General features: G+C 44.2%; 1 protein-coding gene across 1 annotated transcript in view; it reads right to left on the bottom strand.

Moving 5' to 3' along the window:
- Positions 1-23,419, bottom strand: part of pik3c2g (phosphatidylinositol-4-phosphate 3-kinase catalytic subunit type 2 gamma) — a 39,609-nt gene extending 16,190 nt beyond the window's left edge. The window contains exons 1-20 of the mRNA XM_067419831.1: positions 22,895-23,419; positions 20,203-20,282; positions 19,957-20,099; positions 17,510-17,621; positions 17,326-17,437; positions 17,174-17,244; positions 14,986-15,049; positions 12,753-12,866; positions 12,652-12,682; positions 11,982-12,165; positions 10,854-10,970; positions 10,157-10,282; positions 9,889-10,003; positions 9,394-9,545; positions 8,549-8,737; positions 7,155-7,248; positions 5,144-5,238; positions 3,169-3,349; positions 2,594-2,701; positions 1,780-1,872 (exon numbers count right to left, since the gene is read on the bottom strand). Of these exons, the coding sequence (XP_067275932.1) occupies positions 1,780-1,872; positions 2,594-2,701; positions 3,169-3,349; positions 5,144-5,238; positions 7,155-7,248; positions 8,549-8,737; positions 9,394-9,545; positions 9,889-10,003; positions 10,157-10,282; positions 10,854-10,970; positions 11,982-12,165; positions 12,652-12,682; positions 12,753-12,866; positions 14,986-15,049; positions 17,174-17,244; positions 17,326-17,437; positions 17,510-17,621; positions 19,957-20,099; positions 20,203-20,282; positions 22,895-23,080 (2,367 nt within the window). The 5' untranslated portion in view covers positions 23,081-23,419. The remainder of the gene's footprint in view (positions 1-1,779; positions 1,873-2,593; positions 2,702-3,168; positions 3,350-5,143; positions 5,239-7,154; positions 7,249-8,548; positions 8,738-9,393; positions 9,546-9,888; positions 10,004-10,156; positions 10,283-10,853; positions 10,971-11,981; positions 12,166-12,651; positions 12,683-12,752; positions 12,867-14,985; positions 15,050-17,173; positions 17,245-17,325; positions 17,438-17,509; positions 17,622-19,956; positions 20,100-20,202; positions 20,283-22,894) is intronic.
- Positions 23,420-24,707: the final 1,288 nt, after the last annotated feature.

Genomic DNA, 24,707 nt, shown 5'->3' with positions numbered 1-24,707 from the left:
CAATCCCTAATGGCCGAGAGAGAGAGAGAGCCGAGGGAGAGGACTGACTGCAATCCCTAATGGCCGAGAGAGAGAGAGAGCCGAGAGAGAGGACTGACTGCAATCCCTAATAGACAAGAGAGAGGACTGACTGCAATCCCTAATGGCCGAGAGAGAGGACTGACTGCAATCCCTAATGGCCGAGAGAGAGAGAGAGCCGAGAGGGAGGACTGACTGCAATCCCTAATGGCCGAGAGAGAGAGAGAGCCGAGAGAGAGGACTGACTGCAATCCCCAATGGCCGAGAGAGAGCCGAGGGAGAGGACTGACTGCAGTCCCTAATGGCCGAGAGAGAGAGAGAGCCGAGAGAGAGGACTGACTGCAATCCCTAATAGACGAGAGAGAGGACTGACTGCAATCCCTAATGGCCGAGAGAGAGAGAGAGCCAAGAGAGAGGACTGACTGCAATCCCTAATGGCCGAGAGAGAGAGAGAGAGAGAGAGAGAGAGAGAGAGCCGAGAGAGAGGACTGACTGCAATCCCTAACGGCTGAGAGAGAGGACTGACTGCAATCCCTAATGGCTGAGAGAGAGGACTGACTGCAATCCCTAATGGCCGAGAGAGAGGACTGACTGCAATCCCTAATGGCCGAGAGTGAGGACTGACTGCAATCCCTAATGGCCGAGAGAGAGGACTGACTGCAATCCCTAATGGCTGAGAGAGAGGACTGACTGCAATCCCTAATGGCTGAGAGAGAGGACTGACTGCAATCCCTAATGGCCGAGAGAGAGGACTGACTGCAATCCCTAATAGACGAGAGAGAGGACTGACTGCAATCCCTAATGGCTGAGAGTGAGGACTGACTGCAATCCCTAATGGCCGAGAGTGAGGACTGACTGCAATCCCTAATGGCCGAGAGAGAGGACTGACTGCAATCCCTAATGGCCGAGAGAGAGGACTGACTGCAATCCCTAATGGCCGAGAGTGAGGACTGACTGCAATCCCTAATGGCCGAGAGAGAGGACTGACTGCAATCCCTAATGGCTGAGAGAGAGGACTGACTGCAATCCCTAATGGCTGAGAGAGAGGACTGACTGCAATCCCTAATGGCTGAGAGAGAGGACTGACTGCAATCCCTAATGGCCGAGAGAGAGGACTGACTGCAATCCCTAATAGACGAGAGAGCGGACTGACTGCAATCCCTAATGGCTGAGAGTGAGGACTGACTGCAATCCCTAATGGCCGAGAGAGAGAGAGCTGAGTGAGAGGACTGACTGCAATCCCTAATGGCAGAGAGAGAGGACTGACTGCAATCCCTAATGGCCGAGAGAGAGGACTGACTGCAATCCCTAATGGCCGAGAGAGAGGACTGACTGCAATCCCTAATAGACGAGAGAGAGGACTGACTGCAATCCCTAATGGCTGAGAGTGAGGACTGACTGCAATCCCTAATGGCTGAGAGAGAGGACTGACTGCAATCCCTAATGGCTGAGAGTGAGGACTGACTGCAATCCCTAATGGCTGAGAGTAAGGACTGACTGCAATCGCTAATGGCAGAGAGAGAGGACTGACTGCAATCCCTAATGGCTGAGAGAGAGGACTGACTGCAATCCCTAATGGCAGAGAGAGAGGACTGACTGCAATCCCTAATGGCTGAGAGAGAGGACTGACTGCAATCCCTAATGGCTGAGAGAGAGGACTGCCTGCAATCCCTAATGGCCGAGAGTGAGGACTGACTGCAATCCCTAATGGCCGAGAGAGAGGACTGACTGCAATCCCTAATGGCAGAGAGAGCTCCATACCTTACAGATGACGCTGTAGTTCTTCCCCAGTGGGTCAGTGGTGATGAAGGACACTTCCACAGGGGCTGCGTTTGAATTATAAACCTTAAAAGCCTGAGAGACACAGTTTCTTAAGATTCTCATACACACAAAAACTAACTCCAAGTGCCCTTTCACATACGCAGTGCAATGAGACTCCAGGCCCGCCTAAAGCGTGTTCTGCTAGTGTCAGTATTACATCCAACCCAGAATGCCCATTTGACCCAACTTAATTTAAGCCATTAGTCAACTAAGCACTTTTATTCATTTTAATTACATAAATATACTGTATATATTGGAGAGAATACTAAACCATAATGAGCATTTACGTAAAATTAAAATATTAGCCTATTCAGCACTGTCACAGAAACAAGACAAAATTACGAAGTAAGAAGAGCATTTTTTTGCAGTGCTTTCTTCCAGTGATTATCCTCCAGGATTATCGACTGATTACAGTCAGAACACGTGCACAGGGTTTTATATTGACCTCTCAATTCTTACTCCCTCTTACGAAACAAAAATATATTACAGTATATTGGAAAATATCATATACATTAGGCAATATATTCACATATATGGGATTTAATATTTATATTCTCCAATATATTGAAATGTATGAAAGCGGCAATCATTTGTATATTTTGCAATATATTACAGGAATATATAATATATTGTACAATACCATCAATATAATATTTACAATATATTATATTTACAAGTAATATATTGGTAAATATATTTTCCTTTCGTAAGGCATCTGTCTATTCCTAATCACTAATGCGTTTGCTGTCCTTACCTTCACATTGACACCTTTGACCTCGACCGCCGGGTCTAATGGAAGCCTGCAGGTCAGCCCATCGGTAAAGAACCTGGCAATCTTCCATCGCTCCCTGAGAAACACGTCCTGTACAAACACAACATGGATGTGTATAAGGGGGTCAAAGAGTTAGTTCCCTTTAAATGAACATTACTCACTCAAGCCATCCGAGGTGTGTATGACTTTCCTCTTTCTGATGAACACAATTTGGGTTATTAATTAATGAGCTTTAAAATGGCGGGGGCTCACAAGTGTGAGTACGGAAGACGATCTGGCGGAAGCTAGATATTTCACTTTAAGTTTTTAATATTGATATTATTGTTAAAAAGCTCCGTACTGTGTGGTGTATGTTTATGATGGGTGGATACACTTTTGGAGCTTCAAAATCAATGGACCCATCACTGATATTATAAAGCTTGGAAGCCTCAGGATATTTATTAGTATAACTCAGATTGTGTTCATCAGAAAGAAGAAAGTCATACACACCTAGGATGGCATGAGTGATGGGGTAGTTTTGACTTTTAAGCTGGTGTGTGTTCCTGCGCTCCTCAGACCTTTCTCTTGTTTCTGTCAGCGGTGCGGATACTCTGAGCCATGTGTGTGAGCAGATCCATCAGCTGGCTCTCCATCTGCAGCTCCAGCCTCAGCGCGCGTCCACAGCAGTGCTTCAGCGCAGAGAGGACCTTCGACAGCCGGCTCTTATAGAGCCAGTCATCCAGAGCGTCCACCAGCAGCCTGCACACACACACACACACGTTAGGTGTGCTATCTTTCTGGGGACTCACCATAGACGTAATGGTTTTTATGCTGTACATATATTCTATCCCCATACACTGCCCCTGCCCCTAAACCTACCAATCACAGGAAACTTTCTGCATTTTTACATTTTCAAAATAACCCATTTTGTATGATTTATAAGCTTTTGTACTCATGGGGACCTCAATTTAGGTCCCCACAGTGACAGTCCCCACCAGGCTAGAAAAACATGTACACACACACAGGGACGTGCAACACACACACTCTGATTATTACACACACTCTGATTATTACACACACTGGGACGTGCAGTAACACACACACACACACACACACACACACACACACACACACACACACACACACACACACACACACACACACACAGTCTGATTTTTAAAGAATTTATTAGCAAAATATGGTGGAAAATAAGTATTTGGTCAATAACAACAGTTCATCTCAATACTTTGTTATATACCCTTTGTTGGCAATGACAGAGGTCGCCACAAGGTTTTTACACACTGTTGCTGGTAGTTTGGCCCATTCCTCAATGCAATCTCCTCTAGAGAAGTGATGTTCGGGACGGCAGTGGCTCAGTGGTTCATGTAGGTTGTCTACAAACTGGAAGGTTGGTGGTTCAAGCCCTGGTTCCACATGACCAAGTGTCGAGGTGTCCATGAGCAAATGGACTGCATTTATATAGCGCTTTTATCCAAAGACTGACATCGCCGTCAGTGTATGAATGGGTGAATGTGAGGCAATATGTAAGGCGCTTTGGACAACTCCCTCTCAAGTTTTTCTATGAGGTTGAGATCTGGAGACTGGCTAGTCCACTCCAGAACTTTAAAAAGCTTCTTACGAAGCATTCATTCTCCTCCAAACATGACAAGTTGAGTTTTTGCCAAAAAGTTATATTTCGGTTTCATCTGACCATAGGAAATTCTCACAATCCTCATCTGGATCAGCCAAATGCTCTCTAGCAAACTTCAGATGTGCTGGACATGTACTGGCTTAAACAGGGGGCCACGTCTGGCACTACAGGATTTGAGTCCCTGATGGTGTAGTGTGTTATTGATGGTAGCCTTTGTTACTTTGGTCCCAGCTCTCTGCAGGTCGTTCACTAGTCCCCCGGTGTGGTTCTGGGATTTCCGCTCTTGTGATCATTTTGACCCCACGAGGCGAGATCTTGCATGGAGCCCCAGCTCGAGGCACATTATCAGTAGTCTCGTACGTCTTCCATTTATTTAAGTATTGCTCCCACAGTTTATTTCTTCACACCAAGCTGCTTACCCATTGCAGGTCTACAGTTATATTGGACAGGTGTTTTATACTGATAACGAGTTCAAACAGGTGCCATTAATACAGGTAACGAGTGGAGGACAGAGAAGCCTCTTAAAGAAGAAGTTACAGGTCTGTGAGAGCCAGAAATCTTGCTTTTTTACTTATTTTACTTAAACCAAATACTTATTTTCCACCATAATTTGCAAATAAATCCTTTAAAAATCTGGATTTTTCCCCCCTCATTTTAGCTCTCATAGTTGAAGTGTACCTATGATGAAAATCATAGGCCTCTCATATCTTTTAAAGTGGGAGAACTTGCACAATTGGTGGCTGACTAAATATTTTTTTGCCCCACTGTATGTACACCTCTTATTGTTGATTTAGCAGAGTGCTCTCCACCTGTGTCAATTATCTGAATGAGCTTCTCCCGATACTTGTTTATAAAACATTGATTAATACTGTAAGTATTATGTGTATACTGTATTCCCATACCAGTACAGCTGCTGAGCGACACGGATGCAGCGCAGTGATCTGGACAGCAGAAGCGTGGCCAGCGGCCCGTCGGTGGCCCACTCCATCTTCAGTGCCTGAGGAGACATGGCATAATGCTCAGAACAACACCTCAGACTAATGAAGGTCAGTGTGTGTCGGCGTAATGCTGAGGTCAGAGCAGTTTCTCATGGGGATGGGAAGGGATTTCAACATTTACATCCGAACGCAGAATGTGCTTTTCTCCCAACACCACCAGTGCAAAACCTCCCACTGTTTATTATTGCACCATGCTATATATTTTTAATACACATTAGGGCTAGCTCTAGTCATTTTACTAATCAAACAAGTAGCGGGTCATATATTTTGATTCTTAAATAAGATTAGTGTTAACATATTTCTGCTCATTTACACAATTCTAATTCATACATTACTTTGAGAAATAAAAAGCAAGACAGAACCGTTCAAACTTTAGTATGTTAATTCTCTAGAATATTTGTGAGAAATAGGATATTTATTTACTACAAACCCGATTACCAAAAGGTTGGGACACTGTACAAATTGTGAATAAAAAAGAAATGCAATAATTCACAAATCTCATAAACTTATATTTTATTCACAAGAGAATATAGATAACACATCAAATGTTGAAAGTGAGACATTTTAAAATATCTTGCCAGATATTGTCTCATTTGGGATTTCATGAGAGCTACCCATTCCAAAAAAGTTGGGACAGGGAGCAATAAGAGGCTGGAAAAGTTAAATGTACTAAAGGAACAGCTGGAGGACCAATGTGCAGCTTATTAGGTCAATTAGGAACATGATTGGGTATAAAAAGAGCCTCTCAGATGTCAAGATGGGCAGAGGATCACCAATTCCCCAATGCTGCGACGAAAAATAGTGGAGCAATATCAGAAAGGAGTTTCTCAGAGAAAATTTTTACAGAGTTTGAAGTTATCATCATCTACAGAGCATAATATCATCCAGAGAATCTGGAACAATCTCTGTGTGTAAGGGTCAAGGGTCAAAACCATAGTGGATGCCCGTGATCTTCAGCCCTTAGACGGCACTGCATCACACACAGGAATGCTACTGTAATAACATCACAACATGGGCTCAGGAATACTTCCAGAAACTTTGGTGAACGCAATCCACCGTGCCATTCGCCTTCGCCGGCTAAAACTCTATAGGTCAAAAAAGAAGCCATATCTAAACATGATCCAGAAGTGCAGGCGTTTCCTCTGGGCCAAGGCTCATTTAAAGAGAACAAGGACAACCCAAGTAGTTCTCAGTGCTCAGTTCAGAAGCTACATCTCTGATGGTCAGGGGTTCATGAGTGTGTGTGGCATGGGCAGCTTACACATCTGGAAAGGCACCTTGAATGCTGAAAGGTGTATCCAAGTTCTAGAGCAACATATGCTCCATCCAGACGGCGTCTCTATCAGGGAAGACCTTGCATTTTCCAACATGACAATGCCAGAGCACACACTGCATCAATTACAACATCATGGCTGCGCAGAAGAAGGATCCGGTACTGTAGTGGCCAGCCTGCAGTCCAGATCTTTCACCATTAGAAAACATTTGGCACATCATAAAGTGGAAGATGCGATAAAGAAGACCTGAGACAGTTGAGCAACTAGAAGCCTGTATTAGACAAGAATGGGCCAACATTCCTATTCCTAAACTTGAGCAGCTCGTCTCCTCAGTCCCAGACGTTTGCAGACGGTTATAAAAAGAAGAATGTTATAAAAACACAGAACTGTCCAGATCAAAGACACCTTTCTTACACAGAGTTATACAGAACACAGCCGGCCGGCTCAAATACTCATTAAATATATAAATAGCAGATGAAATGCTAGTAGAGTATTCACATTTGCACAAACAAGCATTAGTGCAGCAATAGTGCAGGGTGTGTTACGAGGTGATACAGTAATAAAAGAGGAAGTGCTGTGTGTGCAGATCAGATCATGACCGTGTGTGTGCGAGTGTGTGTATGCGTGTGAGTGTGTCTCACCTGCACCAGCTGCGGCAGAAACTCCTCCAGCTGACTGTCACACATCTGCTGAAAACACTGCACAGCCACTGACCGCACATGCTGGTCATGAAACCTGAAACATCAACACATCACTGAGCTGACCCACTGACCCATGTGTCCCCACTTACCCGTGTGTCCCCGCTGACCCGTGTGTCCCCACTGACCCATGTGTCCCCACTGACCCATGCGTTTGACCCGCTGACCCATGTGTCCCCACTGACCCATGTGTCCCCACTGACCCATGCGTTTGACCCGCTGACCCATGTGTCCCAGCTGACCTGTGTGTCCCCGCTGACCCGTGTGTCCCCACTGACCCATGCGTTTGACCCGCTGACCCGTGTGTCCCCACTGACCCATGTGTCCCCACTGACCCATGCGTTTGACCCGCTGACCCATGTGTCCCAGCTGACCTGTGTGTCCCCGCTGACCCGTGTGTCCCCACTGACCCATGTGTCCCCACTGACCCATGCGTTTGACCCGCTGACCCATGTGTCCCCACTGACCCATGTGTCCCCACTGACCCATGCGTTTGACCCGCTGACCCATGTGTCCCAGCTGACCTGTGTGTCCCCGCTGACCCGTGTGTCCCCACTGACCCATGCGTTTGACCCGCTGACCCGTGTGTCCCCACTGACCCATGTGTCCCCACTGACCCATGCGTTTGACCCGCTGACCCATGTGTCCCAGCTGACCTGTGTGTCCCCGCTGACCCGTGTGTCCCCACTGACCCATGTGTCCCCACTGACCCATGCGTTTGACCCGCTGACCCATGTGTCCCAGCTGACCTGTGTGTCCCCGCTGACCCGTGTGTCCCCACTGACCCATGCGTTTGACCCGCTGACCCATGTGTCCCCGCTGACCCGTGTGTCCCCACTGACCCATGTGTTTGACCCGCTGGCCCATGTGTCCCCGCTCACCCGTGTTTGACCCACTGACCCCTGTGTTTGACCCGCTGACCCGTGTGTCCCGCTGACCCGTCTGTGTCCCCACTGACCCGTGTTTGACCCGCTGACCCCTGTGTTTGATCCGCTGACCACCGACCCGTGTGTCCCTTCTGACCGGTGTTTGACCCGCTGACCGCATTTGACCCGTTGACCCCTATGTTTGAACCGCTGGCCCCTATTTTTGACCCGCTGACCCGTGTCCCCGGTGACCTGTGTTTGACCCACTGATCCCTGTGTTTGACCCGCTGAACGCTGACCCGTGTGTCCTCGCTGACCCGTGTGTGTCCCCACTGACCCGCGTTTGACCCGCTGACCCCGTGTTTGACCCGCTGACCGCATTTGACCCATATGTTTGACCCACTGACCCCTATTTTTGACCCGCTGACCCGTGTCCCCGGTGACCTGTGTTTGACCCGCTGCAGCACGTACTCATGGCTCAGCAGGAACAGGGCTTCCTCACAGCTCACGCTCCCCCAGCTCTGCAGGGTTCTGTAGATCTCCGGCCCGTCCTGCGGCCTCCACTGCGGCGCGCTGCCCAACACCAGATGCAGGAGCGAGTTCCTCTCGCTGCACACCAGCCGCTTGCTCCACAGGAAGGCCTTCTCGTTCTCAGTCATGCTGCAGGAAGTGACATCAGTGTCCACATCAACCAGAGTCTGACCTGATACTGATCTTCACGCTCACACACTCACTTACTCTCACTCGCTCACGCTAACTCTCATGAGCATATCTCACGCGCTCTCGCGCTAACTCTCACTCGCTAGCTCTCACTCGCGCTGACTCTCACTCGCTAGCTCTCACTCGCGCTGACTCTCACTCGCTAGCTCTCACTCGCTAGCTCTCACTCGCTAGCTCTCACTCGCGCTGACTCTCACTCGCGCTGACTCTCACTCGCTAGCTCTCACTCACTAGCTCTCACTCACTAGCTCTCACTCGCGCTGACTCTCACTCGCTAGCTCTCACTCGCGCTGACTCTCACTCGCTAGCTCTCACTCGCGCTGACTCTCACTCGCTAGCTCTCACTCGCGCTGACTCTCACTCGCTAGCTCTCACTCGCGCTGACTCTCACTCGCTAGCTCTCACTCGCGCTGACTCTCACTCGCTAGCTCTCACTCGCGCTGACTCTCACTCGCTAGCTCTCACTCGCGCTGACTCTCACTCGCTAGCTCTCACTCGCGCTGACTCTCACTCGCTAGCTCTCACTCGCACTGACTCTCACTCGCTAGCTCACACCCATGCGCGCTCACTCTCTCACTCTCTGATCTGGTACTGACAGTGATAGGCAGTGTTTCTGAGACACTTCTGTGATTCTCTTCTGCAGTTCGTCACATGGAGTCGGTTCTGGTTCTGGTTCTGGTTCTGGTTCTGGTTGGGGCCCGGCGGTCGCGAGCTCGTATCGCCACTGCACAGAGTCTGGGAAATCTATCTGCAGACAGAAACACACATCAAGAGTTCACTTATCAACTAATGCCATAACACATACAGTTATACTTTGAAATGACTCTCTGAAAAGCTCTCAAAAGGAAGAAGTGTGACTGACTGTAACCTACACACACACACACACACACACACACAAACACACACAAATAAGATCTGACCTGTAGGATAACTTCTACACACACACACACACACGCACACACACGCGCACACGCACACACACGCGCACACACACACACACACACACACAGATCTGACCTGTAGGATAACTTCTACACACACACACACACACGCACACACAGGTAGGATGACTTCTACACACACACACTGACCTGTAGGATGACTCCTGTGGGCAGCCGATGGCCGTCGGTCAGCGCCGCAGATGGAGGAAAGCGAGGCGGAACCTGAGTGGACATGCTGAGCAGAACTGAGCCATGAGCCAGAGTCCTGCAACAGCACAGACACACTGCTCGATCCAATGCATATTAACACACATACATATGTGTGCGTGTGTGTGTGTGTGTGTGTGTGTGTGTGTGTGTGTGTGTGTGTGTGTGTGTGTGTGTAACTAGGGCCTTTGTGAGGTGTTTGATGGCATACCTGTTGCTGAAGAGAGGAAGCGTCGCCCAGCACAGGAGCTCAGGTTTGGCCTGTTTTAAACCCAGTAGATGGAAAGTCACCATTGATTCATACGGCAGCTCTCTTACTGGAACAGGAAACACCAACCTGAAACACACACACACACACACACACACACACACACACACAGAGAGAAAGAACATCAGGGTGCACCTGATAACAGAGATCACAGTAACGTATCCTGTCCTTTCATGAATAATCATACATTGCAAATTAAGAGTTTTTCAGCACATAAACACCCAGAGCACAGCATTTACTGAAAGCAGACGTTAACTAAAACTCTTTCTGCCGTTATATTAATCAAGGGCCTATTACACCTATTATAACTCTTGATGCTTCTGGCTCTACTAGAGCAGGTTTTCCCGCTTGAATGTTGATTATTCCTCATATTCTCCAGTGTTGCGGCTCCGCTCTTCCCAGTCTGTCAGTAACGCTCTGTCTCTATGAAGCCCCTCCTTCTGAAAAGCACACTGAGCTCTGATTGGTCGGCTGGAGCAGTGTGTTGTGATTGGTGTTTGGGAAATGCCCCACCCCTTACCACCATAACCGCCAGTCTCAACTCAAGCAGGCCCAGCCCCTTTATTCTGCGCATGAATGATGTGTATTCAGCGCTTCAGGACCTTTGTGCCTGATTATGGAGCCCCGCTGTGGCTCTTACAGGCGGCTGCAGTGGATCTGGTCCTGCAGAGATGAGCTGATGTTCTCGGACAGCACCGGATCGCTCAGACTCAGGCCGCAGTGTGTGAGCGCGCAGCTCACGCTGAAGTGATCGTAACTGAAACACACAGCATATCATCCATTCATGCTCTCTGTGCATTAAAGACAATCAACACACTGCAAAAAATGCTTTTCTTACTTAATATGTTTGTCTCGTTTCTATTCCAAACATCTAATAAGTGTATGTAAGATTGTGGCCGAAACTAGTACTGCAGGTGAGAACCGCCGAGCCGATGAGCAGAGCCTCTTCATACACACGACGCTCTTCCCAACTGGACTATTTGCCTTTGTTCCGGCTACCGCTGAGTTCCCACAGGACTTCAGCGCGAGACACAGCTAGCCGGCTAAAACTGGTGAATTTAAACAATGGCTAAGTGGCTAAACTTATCTCGTTGTCGTGTGAGGGACCTGTTCATGGTGGACGGACATTTTAATTGCATGTGTCTGATAAGAGGCTCTAGACACCCGTTACGTTTATGCCCCCAGAGCGCCGTTTAGCTGAGGGCGGCTCTGGGCATTAACTGGAATAACTCCGCGTGGCAAGCACCAACTCGGTTCGGGTTGACTGCCCTCACAAAGATATAACAATCAAGACCACCTTAAAAATTCCCCAGAGTTGTCCTTTAATGACCCAGTTTAAACACAGATGAATCTTCCCAGCGCTGAAGTACTCCTTTAATCACATATCTGGGCCATTTTATGATTAACTGAAATATATTTACTAGTAAACAAATAATGTCTTGTTTTGGGGGGAAATAACTCACAATTAAGAGTTTTTGCTTAAAATAATCAAAATAATCTTAATTCAAACAGAAAACAAGATTATTTTTCTTACCCCATTGGCAGATTATTTTGCTTATTTTAAGAAAAAACTTAATTTTAAGTTATTACTAAAAAGTAAAACTTTTTAGATATTTTGACTAGAAACAAGACAAAAATACTAAGTAAGAAAAGCATTATTTGCAGCGCAATACTCAAGTGTTCTGGTGACATATACACAAGAGTGTGTGTGTGTGTGTGTGTGTGTGTGTGTGTGTGTGTGTGTGTGTGTGTGTGTGTGTGTGTGTACCCGCTGGTCCAGCCGGGCTGCAGTCGGTACACACTCCTCAGATGGATCTTCAACACACTGCGGTTCTGCAGAACATCTGCCACCGGCGGATCCGGGCCGTTCTCCGGGCCGCTGAAGTCCAAATCAAAGTTTGTGAAGAAGATGTGGAGCAGCTTCAGCAGAGCTCGATGGAGCGCGAGTACAGCTGAAACACACACACACACACACACACACACACACACACACACACACACACACACACAATGCAAAACATGCTCTTCTTACTCAGTCATTCTGTGTTGTTTCCAGTCTAAATATCTAACAGTTCTTAAACATTCTCAAGATGCATTTACTAGATCAGAAAAACGACATAAGATATTTTTCTCTTGAAATCAAATCTAAATGAAGTGAGTTTTTGCTTAAAACAGGCAAAATGATCTGCCAATGGGGTGAGAAAAATAATCTGATTTCTGTTTGAAATCTTGTTTCGTCCCAATCAGAAATAAGATTATGTCATTTTACTGATCTAGTAAATGCTTCTTGATTTAAGAATATTTAGATATTTGGACTGGAAACAAGAAACAAACACTAAATAAGAAGAGCCTTTTTTGCAGCGGACGCACAGTAGAGCAAACGTGTGTGTGTGTGTGTGTGTGTGTGTCTGTCACAAGACTGCATTCAGAAGACTCACCAGCTTCACAGTCCCTCATCTCGGCTGCAGTCTAGGAAGGAGAACTTTATATTTAATAACGATCTCTGTAAGCGAGACAGCTTTAGTGAACTCATGCGTACCCCGATGCGTTTGAGCCGCCCCACGGCCTCCTCCAGATCGGCTGTAGTGATGCCACACAGCTGCTCACACACACCGCCGACGCTCTCCAGAACCGCGCTCACACACACTCCACACTGACACGGAGAGAGACATTCATTACACACCGTGCTCACACACACTCCACACCGACACAATGAAAATGTCATTCTTACGTAGTCATTTTGTCTTGTTTCTAGTCTACATATCTAACAGTTCTTGAATCAAGATGCATTTACTACACCAGTAAAACAAAGGAAGATCATTTTTCCTTTGGAAAAATGTTTTCTGGAGAGAAAAATCTAAATGAAGAGAGTTTTTGCTTAAAAAAGGCCAAATGATCTGCCAATGGGGTGAGAAAAATAATCTGATTTCTGTCCCAAACAGGCGATCCGAATCATGAATCGATTCTCTGATTCATAACCGTTTGAATCTTTATTTAAGGATTGAACATAGATATCCATAATAAGGACTAGATATCTTAAGGCGGAGTCACCATCGGCATTACCGGCGGCCATCTTGTCACAGGCAGGCTTTCTGTCGGGCTCTGTGGAACCTGATGTAAGATGAGTGGTCTGTCCGAACATAAATACTCTTATCTCGCTGAAATCTTGACGGATTTACAAATGGTTTGGTTTCTTACAAACGTTATTAACATGGCTACAAATCCGGATGCTTTAACACGTTAAAATTGCAGCTTTTCGTTTCGATAAACGACTTAATCGTGCAGCTTGTGTATCACGGCTAACTTATGTGCACGTTATCAAGGCTGAGACCACAATCCAGCTGTTCAGTTTTATTGACACCAATAACGATTTTATGACAACCAATCTTTTCTCTAGTTAAACTAAACTTAGTTTGCATGTTTTTTTGTTTGTTTAATTTTTTTTAAAATACAAATTATTTTATTATATTCTTATTAAAAAAGCATATATATATATTTAGAGCTAGCTCTGGGAAAAAAATTCAGAGCTGTATATGTGTATAAATATATATAATTTCTCATGTTGCCATTCGGTACACAGTTTTAGTAGCCTATATATTGATTTAACATAAATACCTTGTGTGTGTGTGTGTGTGTGTGCGTGTGTGTGTGTGTGTGTGTGTGTTCATTGCACCCATCTGTACTGTTCAATGTTACTTTCATATTAAAGTCCATGGTTATAATTATTCATAAGTATGTAGTGTCATAACTACATCTCTGACATTTATAACAAACGAAACAGTTTGAAAATCGAGCAAGTTATGGTTATTTAAAAGTACATGCACCATTAAAACACACTGTTACGAGTGAGCGAGCTGCCTGTGACAAGATGGCCGCAAGTTGCGGACGGCGACCTCCATTGGCCAGCAGCGCACGACACATCTAGCCTTTATTATGGATATCTCTGGGATTGAACACAAACGCGGAAGAGAAGCCAATGCTGAATAAAGTCGTAGTTTTTGTTATTTTTGGACCCAAATGTATTTTGGATGCTTCAAGAGACTCTAATTAACCCACTGATGTCTCATATGGACTACTGTGATGATGTTTTTATTCCCTTTCTGGACATGGACAGTATAGTGTGCATACACTTGCATACGCTCTCGGACTAAATATAAAATATCTTAAACTGTGTGTGAAGATGAACGGAGGTCTTACGGTTGTGGAGCGGCATTAGGGAGAGGAGTTAATGACAGACATTTCATTTATGGCTGAACTAACCCTTTAAGATTTTTTTTGATATTTGGACTGGAAACAAGAAAATAATCCTACATAGAGCATTTTTTGCAGTGTACGTTCATTCGGAGCGCTTCAGCGGTTGCCAGGTAAATGAATATCCAGTAATATTACTGATCTGACCGCTAGCACATGAGAACTGATGAATAATGATTATATTGTGTCCTGCTTTACATCTTAATATAATCTGGTTCAAAATTACACACCAGTATCTTGACAACTTGACTAAAGTTCATCCATCAACTGATGAAGCCACTCATCAGTAAAAAGGAGAGTTAAAACATCTTAAACAAATCATTCTGAGTGGACTCTATTGTGTGCAGTTATGCTGCTGCAGAATTGTCCTGTTTAACAGTGAAGCTGCTTTGACACAATCGGCGTTGGAAAAGCGCCATAGAAATAAAATTGATTGATTGATTGATCGATTGATTGATTTGTGTGTGTGTGTGTATGTAAGTATTGTTCAATCGTGTGTGTGTGTTCAGTCAAACACAAACCCGGCGGCTCATGAGCTTCTCCACCTCCTGACTGTAGCGGCTCAGCTTCTCCTGCAGACACGACCTGCCAGAACAAATACACTCAATATACTGTATTTCTGGACATCTCCCAAACACACACACTGCAAACTATGCTCTTCTTACTTAGTGTGTTTATCTCGTTTCCAGTCCAAATATCTAAGAATTATTTTATCAGCTGAGTAAAATGTCATAAGATTCTTGTTTTCTGGAAAATAAATCAAAAAGAAGTGTTTTTGCTTAAAACAGGATCTGCCAATGAGGTAAGAAATTATATTTAGTCTGGAACAGAAACAAGAATTCAAACACAAACACGATAATTTCTCTGACCCCATTGGCAGATCATTTTGCTGGTTAAGCAAAAACTCACTTATTTTTTATTTTATTTTTTAAGAAAACAAGGAAAAATATCTTGCATCATTTTCCTCGCCTAGTAAAGGCATCCTGATTTCAGATTTCTTAGATATTTAGACTGGAATCAAGATTAAAATACTAAATAAAGCATATTTTGCAGAGTTTATGCATCATTTGGAGCAAAAAGGTCCAACTCAAAAATGTATTTATTTGTTTTTTAACATATATTTGTAATTCATTTAAATGCATTAATGTGCAAAATAAGATTTGTTTTTCCTTCGCAAAGTTATTTTGAAATTGCCTGTTCATTAATACTTTACAATTAATTCACTGTGGGTTAGGAAATGCCGTTCACATCATCTATTTTCATTTAGCAAATCATGACATTATATATAAAGTTTCAATTTAAAAATGAAATGCACCAAATGTTGGTGGCAGAGGTCTGAGAAGTGTACCCTAACCCATTAAAACGCAGGAATACCAAACATTGATCAAATTCACTTCAAATGTTATTGTCAGCTTTGCACTGCAAAAAAAATGCTCTTCTTACTCAGTAATTCAGTCTCGTTTCCAGTCTAAATATCTAACAATTCTTAAATCAAGATGCATTTACTAGATCAGTAAAACAACATAAGATATTTTTTGTGGTTTTGTTGAAAATAAAATCTAAATGAAGTGAGTTTTTGCTTAAAACAGGCAAAATGATCTGCCAATGGGGTGAGAAAAATAATCTTGTTTCTTGTTTCCGTCCCAAACAGAAATAAGATTATTTTTCTCACCCCATTCAGATCATTTTGCCTGTTTTAAGCAAAAATTCATTTGGATTTTTTCCCCAGAAGACAAGAACAATTATGTAATTTTACTTATCCAGTAATTGCATTTAGTTTTAAAGGGTTACTTCAGCGCTGGGAAGATGAATCTGTATTTAAACTGGGTCATTAATGTAGTAGAAATGCGAAATTATTTTTGAATTTGGTGCCTTCTAGACTGAGAAAAGACAGAAAATGTGTTTTTGTCTCATGGGGATGAAAGACTACAATTCCCAGAATGCTTTGCTACCCTGTGAGGCCACGCCCACAGCCACGGCTACTGGAACACTTTCCCACCGCGTTCATCTTCATAAAATCAGTTCAGTTAGAGGACAGACTACAATTAAAAACTGAACGTGTGTGTTCAATATATTGTGATTTAGCCGCTGAGGAAGTGTCAGCACAAACACAACAGGAGTTTTACACGCATCGTGATGAGCTGAATGAGCTCTGTGATGAGAGCTGAGGTAAATGCGTCCACGCTCACGGGAGTCGTTCTCAGGGCGTGTTCAGTCTGGAGCGTTTTCAGTTCATGCCTTTGGAAGCTTAACTTTCATAAGAATTAACTTGAGAAGATAAAATACTCACTTTGCTCCGCCGGCCGCCGTTTCCATGAATGCCTGAGCTGAGCTGTGAGTGCGACCCCATCCCTCATTTGTGGGTTGAAAACATGCGGAAATAGCTCCCTCTGCTGGCTGTAGTCTTTAGCGTCTGGCCAAACATTTACAGATGACACTAATTTTTTATTTTACAATATTTGCATCGCCGCAGTAATTTTTCCAGAAATAAAATGCACAAATCTCTCGTCTCAGGGGGATATGAGGAGGGGAGCACGATCATTTGAATATACCCCAGGGTTTCTACTGATAGAAAGCCATATGCTAATCGCTAAAGTAACCCTTTAAGAATATTTACATATTTGGACTGGAAAAGGGAAAAAAAATACAAATTAAAAAGAGCATTTTTTGCAGTGTATGCTTTCATAATACAGACAGATGCAAGCAAACCTCATTGTGTCGAATGCACAAGCAGAAGCGAGGACTTGATTAAAGTGAAACATCTGCCGGTCGTCTTCCTCCTACAGAAACATGCAATCTCATGACAATATGATCTTCTGCATATGTTTGGACATCTGAGAAACTGTAATTAAATGTCCTACATCTCGCGTCAGGGTTTGGTGGACGGCGTCCCTGAGCACCATCCTCACCGGAACAGCTGAAGCACACTTATAGTACACCTGGATCCGTTCATATAACCCCAAGATTTCATCACTGGACGAGGCGAAACAAACAGTGAACAAACAGCAGAGAGAACAGCAGAGCTGCAGGTTCAGGAGGACTCACCTTCTGAGGAACTCCTCGGAGTCGCAGAGTTTCATCAGGTACTGTGCAGGCTCTGTAGGATGGTCCAGGCTCAGCAGAACCGCCTCCATCAGCTCCTGGGCTGTGCTGCTAACTGACAACACAACACTAATGTTGGTCAGAGGGTCCTAAACGCTCCCTGGCTAATGTTGGTCAGAGGGTCCTAAACGCTCCCTGGCTAATGTTGGTCATAGGGTCCTAAACGCTCCCTGGCTAATGTTGGTCAGAGGGTCCTAAAAGCTCCCTGGCTAGGCTAATTTTGGTCAGAGGGTCCTAAACGCTCCCTGGCTAATGTTGGTCATAGGGTCCTAAACGCTCCATGGCTAATGTTGGTCAGAGGGTCCTAAACGCTCCATGGCTAATGTTGGTCAGAGGGTCCTAAAAGCTCCCTGGCTAATGTTGGTCAGAGGGTCCTAAAAGCTCCCTGGCTAATGTTGGTCAGAGGTTCCTAAACGCTCCATGGCTAATGTTGGTCATAGGGTCCTAAAAGCTCCCTGGCTAATGTTGGTCATAGGGTCCTAAACGCTCCCTGGCTAATGTTGGTCAGAGGGTCCTAAACGCTCCCTGGCTAATGTTGGTCATAGGGTCCTAAAAGCTCCCTGGCTAATGTTGGTCATAGGGTCCTCAACGCTCCCTGGCTAATGTTGGTCAGAGGGTCCTAAACGCTCCCTGGCTAATGTTGGTCAGAGGGTCCTAAAAGCTCCCTGGCTAATGTTGGTCAGAGGGTCCTAAAAGCTCCCTGGCTAATGTTGGTCATAGGGTCCTAAACGCTCCATGGCTAATGTTGGTCAGAGGCTCCTAAACGCTCCATGGCTAATGTTGGTCATAGGGTCCGAAAAGCTCCCTGGCTAATGTTGGTCATAGGGTCCTCAACGCTCCCTGGCTAATGTTGGTCAGAGGGTCCTAAACGCTCCCTGGCTAATGTTGGTCAGAGGGTCCTAAAAGCTCCCTGGCTAATGTTGGTCATAGGGTCCTAAACGCTCCATGGCTAATGTTGGTCAGAGGCTCCTAAACGCTCCATGGCTAATGTTGGTCATAGGGTCCGAAAAGCTCCCTGGCTAATGTTGGTCAGAGGGTCCTAAACGCTCCCTGGCTAATGTTGGTCAGAGGGTCCTAAACGCTCCATGGCTAATGTTGGTCAGAGGGTCCTAAACGCTCCCTGGCTAATGTTGGTCAGAGGGTCCTAAACGCTCCCTGGCTAATGTTGGTCAGAGGGTCCTAAACGCTCCCTGGCTAATGTTGGTCAGAGGGTCCTAAACGCTCCATGGCTAATGTTGGTCAGAGGGTCCTAAACGCTCCCTGGCTAATGTTGGTCAGAGGGTCCTAAACGCTCCCTGGCTAATGTTGGTCAGAGGGTCCTAAACGCTCCCTGGCTAATGTTGGTCAGAGGGTCCTAAAAGCTCCCTGGCTAATGTTGGTCAGAGGGTCCTAAACGCTCCCTGGCTAATGTTGGTCAGAGGGTCCTAAACGCTCCCTGGCTAATGTTGGTCAGAGGGTCCTAAAAGCTCCCTGGCTAATGTTGGTTACAGGGTCCTAAACGCTCCCTGGCTAATGTTGGTCAGAGGCTCCTTTAAGAGCTGGAATATAGGGCGGCCCCTTTAAGAGCTGGAATATAGTGCGGCCCCTTTAAGAGCTGGAATATAGTGTGGCCCCTTTAAGAGCTGGAATATAGTGCAGCCCCTTTAAGAGTTGGAATATAGTGTGGCCCCTTTAAGAGCTGGAATATAGTGCAGCCCCTTTAAGAGCTGGAATATAGTGCGGCCCCTTTAAGAGCTGGAATATAGTGCAGCCCCTTTAAGAGCTGGAATATAGTGCGGCCCCTTTAAGAGTTGGAATATAGTGCGGCCCCTTTAAGAGCTGGAATATAGTGCGGCCCCTTTAAGAGCTGGAATATAGTGCGGCCCCTTTAAGAGCTGGAATATAGTGTGGCCCCTTTAAGAGCTGGAATATAGTGCAGCCCCTTTAAGAGTTGGAATATAGTGTGGCCCCTTTAAGAGCTGGAATATAGTGCGGCCCCTTTAAGAGCTGGAATATAGTGCGGCCCCTTTAAGAGCTGGAATATAGTGCGGCCCCTTTAAGAGCTGGAATATAGTGCGGCCCCTTTAAGAGCTGGAATATAGTGCGGCCCCTTTAAGAGCTGGAATATAGCGCGGCCCCTTTAAGAGCTGGAATATAGTGCGGCCCCTTTAAGAGCTGGAATATAGTGCGGCCCCTTTAAGAGCTGGAATATAGTGCGGCCCCTTTAAGAGCTGGAATATAGTGCGGCCCCTTTAAGAGCTGGAATATAGTGCGGCCCCTTTAAGAGCTGGAATATGGTGCGGCCCCTTTTAGAGCTGGAATATAGTGTCAGAAATGACCGAAGAGCACCAGAGTGTTAAAGAGGACCCAAGTGTGAATCCCCTTAGACTGAGTGTGTGTGAAGCGCTTACGTCTCCATCTGTAGGGCAGCTGCTCAGTCAGCCACGGCACACACACACTGAAGAGAAGCTCAGCGGGCTCCAGGAGAGCCGCATGCACCGGGGACACACGGCCCCAAATCAGCCCACACCGGAGCTCCGGGTCTGACACCAGCCTGCCAGAACACAGCATTACAGACACATACTCATACTGGAGAGTGTGTGTATACTGGCCGTGCGCACTACATTAGCATGAAGAACAGGACGGGTGCTTCTTACTGTGATGTTAAGGTGCAGAGTGAAGCCGTTCTGCTGCTGCTGCCTTGAGCTGAGTCCACTAACCGGATGATCCAAGAGTCCTGCGAACACGACAGCGGTCAGAATATCAACATACAGAAATAAAGTCTATTAACCTCTATTGCACAAAGAAAACATTGCCTCTGGAAAAAACGCAATCTTACACTTTATGAGTCATGATGAATACAGAGCGCAGTAAAACAAACAGATGCACAGCACAAAAAAAACACTCTTCTTACTCATCGAACATCACAGGGAACGTTTAACACAGTATGTGTGTGTGAATTATGAATGTCCTGTCATCATATCCAACACTGATGAACATTTTAAAGTGCTTTCCCTTATTTTAACTGACAAAAACGTGTTCCCCTGAATTAGAAATATTCCAGTAAACTATAATCATTTTTTTAATGATTTGTTTATAATGTCAATGGGGGTTAATCATAATTATATATTAGTTAGTAATTCTAAAGCTTATATTTGAAATGTGTGTTCTGTAATTTAATGGTGAGGCGATTTGTCTTTTGTTGTTGTATTTGTGCTAAATTATTCTGGGGTGATTTGGTCTTTAAGGAGATTTCTGGAACTGACTTCAATCTGGAGGACACATATTTAATTTTTTTTACGACAAGCCTTTAGAAAAGAACATTTGTTTTGTTCTTATTTTATTATTTTAGGGAAATGTCACATTCATAATTATCGATGGGCAAAAAATGTAAAATGTTTGAATTTTGTCAGTGTCTAAATCATTGAGACTTTAGACTAAAGCGTTATCCTTCTTAAGGATCTTTGAATTTATTTAGAGATATGGATTTGATTTCAAAACCCCTGTGTGTACAGTTATTCATCCTTGTTATTTTGTGGCTGTTATTATTACACTTATTTTGTACATCTTGTGTGATATGTTATGAAATAAAGCTTAAAAATTGCAACATAGATAAAAATGTATTAAATAAATTCAATATCTTAAACTAGAACTATGACCCGGAGTCTGCCCCACCTACATTTATAGTCAGGAGCAGATAGTGTGCTTTATTTGATCCATTTAGGCCTACTGTGTGTGTGTGTGTGTGTGTGTGTGTGTGTGTGTGTGTGTGTGTGTGTGTGTGTGTGTGTGTGTGTGTGTGTGTGTATACACTCCCCTAAAGGATTATTAGGAACACATACTAATACTGTGTTTGACCCTTTCTCCTTCAGAACTGCCTTAATTCTCCGCGGCATTGATCAACAAGCTGCTGAAAGCATTCTTTAGAAATGTTGGCCCATATTGATAGGAGAGCATCTTGCAGTTGATGGAGATTTGTGGGATGCACATCCAGGGCACGAAGCTCCCGTTCCACCACATCCCAAAGATGCTCTATTGGGTTGAGATCTGGGGACTGTGGCGGCCATTTTAGTACAGTCAACTCATTGTCATGTTCATGAAACCAATCTGAAATGATTGGAGCTTTGTGACATGGTGCATTATCCTGCTGGAAGTAGCCATCAGAGGATGGGCACATGGTGGTCATAAAGGGATGGACATGGTCAGAAACAATGCTCAGGTAGGCCATGGCATTTAAACGATGCCCAATTGTCACTAAGGGGCCTAAAGTGTGCCAAGAAAACATCCCCCACACCATTACACCACCACCACCAGCCTGCACAGTGGGAACAAGGCATGATGGGTCCATGTTCTCATTCTGTTTACGCCAAATTCTGACTCTACCATCCGACTTTTCACACCATTCTTTGTAAACCCTAGAAATGGTTGTGTGTGTAAATCCCAGTAACTGAGCAGATTGTGAAATACTCAGACCGGCCCGTCTGGCACCAACAACCATGCCACGCTCAAAACGGCTTAAATCACCTTTCTTTCCCATTCTGACGTTCAGTTTGGAGTTCAGGAGATTGTCTTGACCAGGACCACACCCCTAAATGCACTGAAGAACTGCCATGGGATTGGCTGATTAGATAACTGCATTAATGAGAAATTGAACAGCTGTTCCTAATAATCCTTTAGGTGTGTGTGTGTGTGTGTGTGTGTGTGTGTGTGTGTACATGTATGTATGTATGCGTATATATATACACACATATACACACATACACTGTAAAAAATGATATGTTCAATAAGTTATGACAACATATGTTTTTACATTGTTTTAACTCATCAAAATAAGTTAAGAAATGTTAAACTTGTTTTTATTAGTTATACAAGTTGTAACTCATTTTTTAAAGTCAGTTTAACATAATTTAAGTTGAAATAACTTAAACATCCAAGTCAATTGTACTGCAAAAGTTCAAAATTTGCATTTTTTTTACAGCGTACATACATATTTACCCTACGAAAGGAAAATATATTTACCAATATATTACTTGAAACATATTTTAATATATTGAATAATATATTGATGGTATTATAAAATATAGTATATATTCATGTAATATATATTGCAAATTATACAAATGATTAATATTTGCCACTTTCAATATATTGAGAATATAAATATTAAATCCCATATATGTGAATATATTGCCTAAAGTTTTGCATGATAGACAGACACATATATACACGTGTGTGTGTGTGTGTGTGTGTGTGTGTGTGTGTGTGTGTGTGTGTGTGTGTGTGTGTGTGTGTGTGTGTGTGTGTGTGTGTGTGTGTGTGTGTGTGTGTGTGTTGACTCTGAGCGGTTACCTGTGCAGGTGTCACATCTACTTCCTCGTTCTTCATGTCCACATTCTCCTGCTCTTTCCTCTCACCGGCGGCAGTTAACCCACAGACGGGGGTGAATAAATCCAAATAATCCTGCTCCGAAAACACAGGAGCGTCCCATCCGCTGAACGCGAGATCCTCGGGTCTGCCAGCAGCGGGCGGATCCATCGGTCAGGGGCAGGCCGGGTTATGTGCTTATCGACAGACCGGGGATCAATGTTTATGTGATTTCTTCATCTGTAAAAGGGAAAGAAAGCCGAATGGAAGGTGAAGCCGGTTTTCCTGTCACTCTCTTCTTACCGTCGCGGATCTTTATTCGTCTTGGGTGAGATCGAGCGGGTCTGAATCGGAATAAAAGAGTCTTTTGGACTGTTTTAGATTAAACTACTTCTAAGAAGGAATCCAAGCGCGTATTCACAGGTGTTTCTCGGCGCGAAACTCTCGGGAACGCGCCTCCCACACACACCTGCCATCACCTGTATGGAACGCCGAAGAGCTCAAAATCTCGAAGGAAAACTTTTTTTCTAGCCCTTAGATTATTATAACAGTCAGTGAGTAAACAAATGTTCATGTGGGTGGGAGTAATAAACACAATGTATTATTTTATTTTGTGCAAATGGTCCCCATCTGTAAATATGCACTTTTTATAAATACACCACAATTTTAATGTACCTTATTTTCCACAAAAATAAATCACACCAGAGGATAGAGTCAAACAGTAGTTGTTGATGTTATATGCGGAGTAAAATGTGAATAAAATGTACTGTATGTGTTCAACTGAGATTCCAGTAATCAGTTTAAATAATTATTAAATATTTCTGTTGGTAGGTAGGTTTAAAATGTTATATTTTGCATTAATTCATATGTTTAGTAAATTCAAATGAGGTTAAAATGTGACGATACCATGTTTAGGATGAGTGTGTCTGATTGGTTGTATGTGTGTGTGTGTGTGTGTGCGTTTGCTCATAGCTGGGGAGATTCTGAGACGCGTCATTCTCAGTTAAAAAAGTCAACATGTGAATATTACTGTTCTTAAATATATATTTTTGCTAGGTATTAAGTTCTATTACCGGGCAGAGTACAATGTACAACGCTAGAGTTCTCAGCTGGACAAAGTACAGAACTTCCATTACTGGAGTAAAAGTACAGAAGTATTTGTTTTCAAAAGTACTTCAGTATCAAAAGTAAATGTCCTTCTTTATGTCGCCGCATTATTGTATTATAGTTGTATAAATGCACATTATGCCATCATGGTTTAAGCCAGTCAGTGACGCTCCATCTGACACACTAGCAGACGACTAACTTAAACTCATTTAAATACTTGTAGAAAAGTTACAAAGCTGCTGTCACTTTAAGGCCGAATGCACGGATCCAATACACTGATACACATCTGATATTCTCACACTGTTCACCTTCACTGAAGACAGAATCAACTTTGTTTATGTGAATCCTCCACTAAATGAGCATTTGGACATCCGTCTTCTTCCATTTTGCTCTAAACTATAAATCAGTGTTTAATAAATGCTGTGAAATCATTGAACTTCACGAGACTCTACAAGAGTGATTCCTGAAAGGCTTTCTGCAAAAACCCAAACACCTTTAAAAGAAGAAAAAAATCATCACTGACTTTCAAAGCTGCGACAGAAACGACTTTCCACTTCGAGGACCTTGATAGAAATGTAGTGGAGTAAAGAGGACGATATTTGTCTTTCAGATGGAGTGAAGTTAAAGTCAGAAGATTACAGAAGAAATAATACTCCAGTAAAGCACAGAGACTCAAAAAGGAGAGTGTACT

The sequence above is a fragment of the Pseudorasbora parva genome, chromosome 16 (genome assembly GCF_024679245.1).
Source record: "Pseudorasbora parva isolate DD20220531a chromosome 16, ASM2467924v1, whole genome shotgun sequence".
NCBI lineage: Eukaryota > Metazoa > Chordata > Actinopteri > Cypriniformes > Gobionidae > Pseudorasbora > Pseudorasbora parva.
The sequence above is the reverse complement of the archived record's forward strand: the minus strand, read 5'-3'. Positions and strand labels throughout refer to the sequence as shown.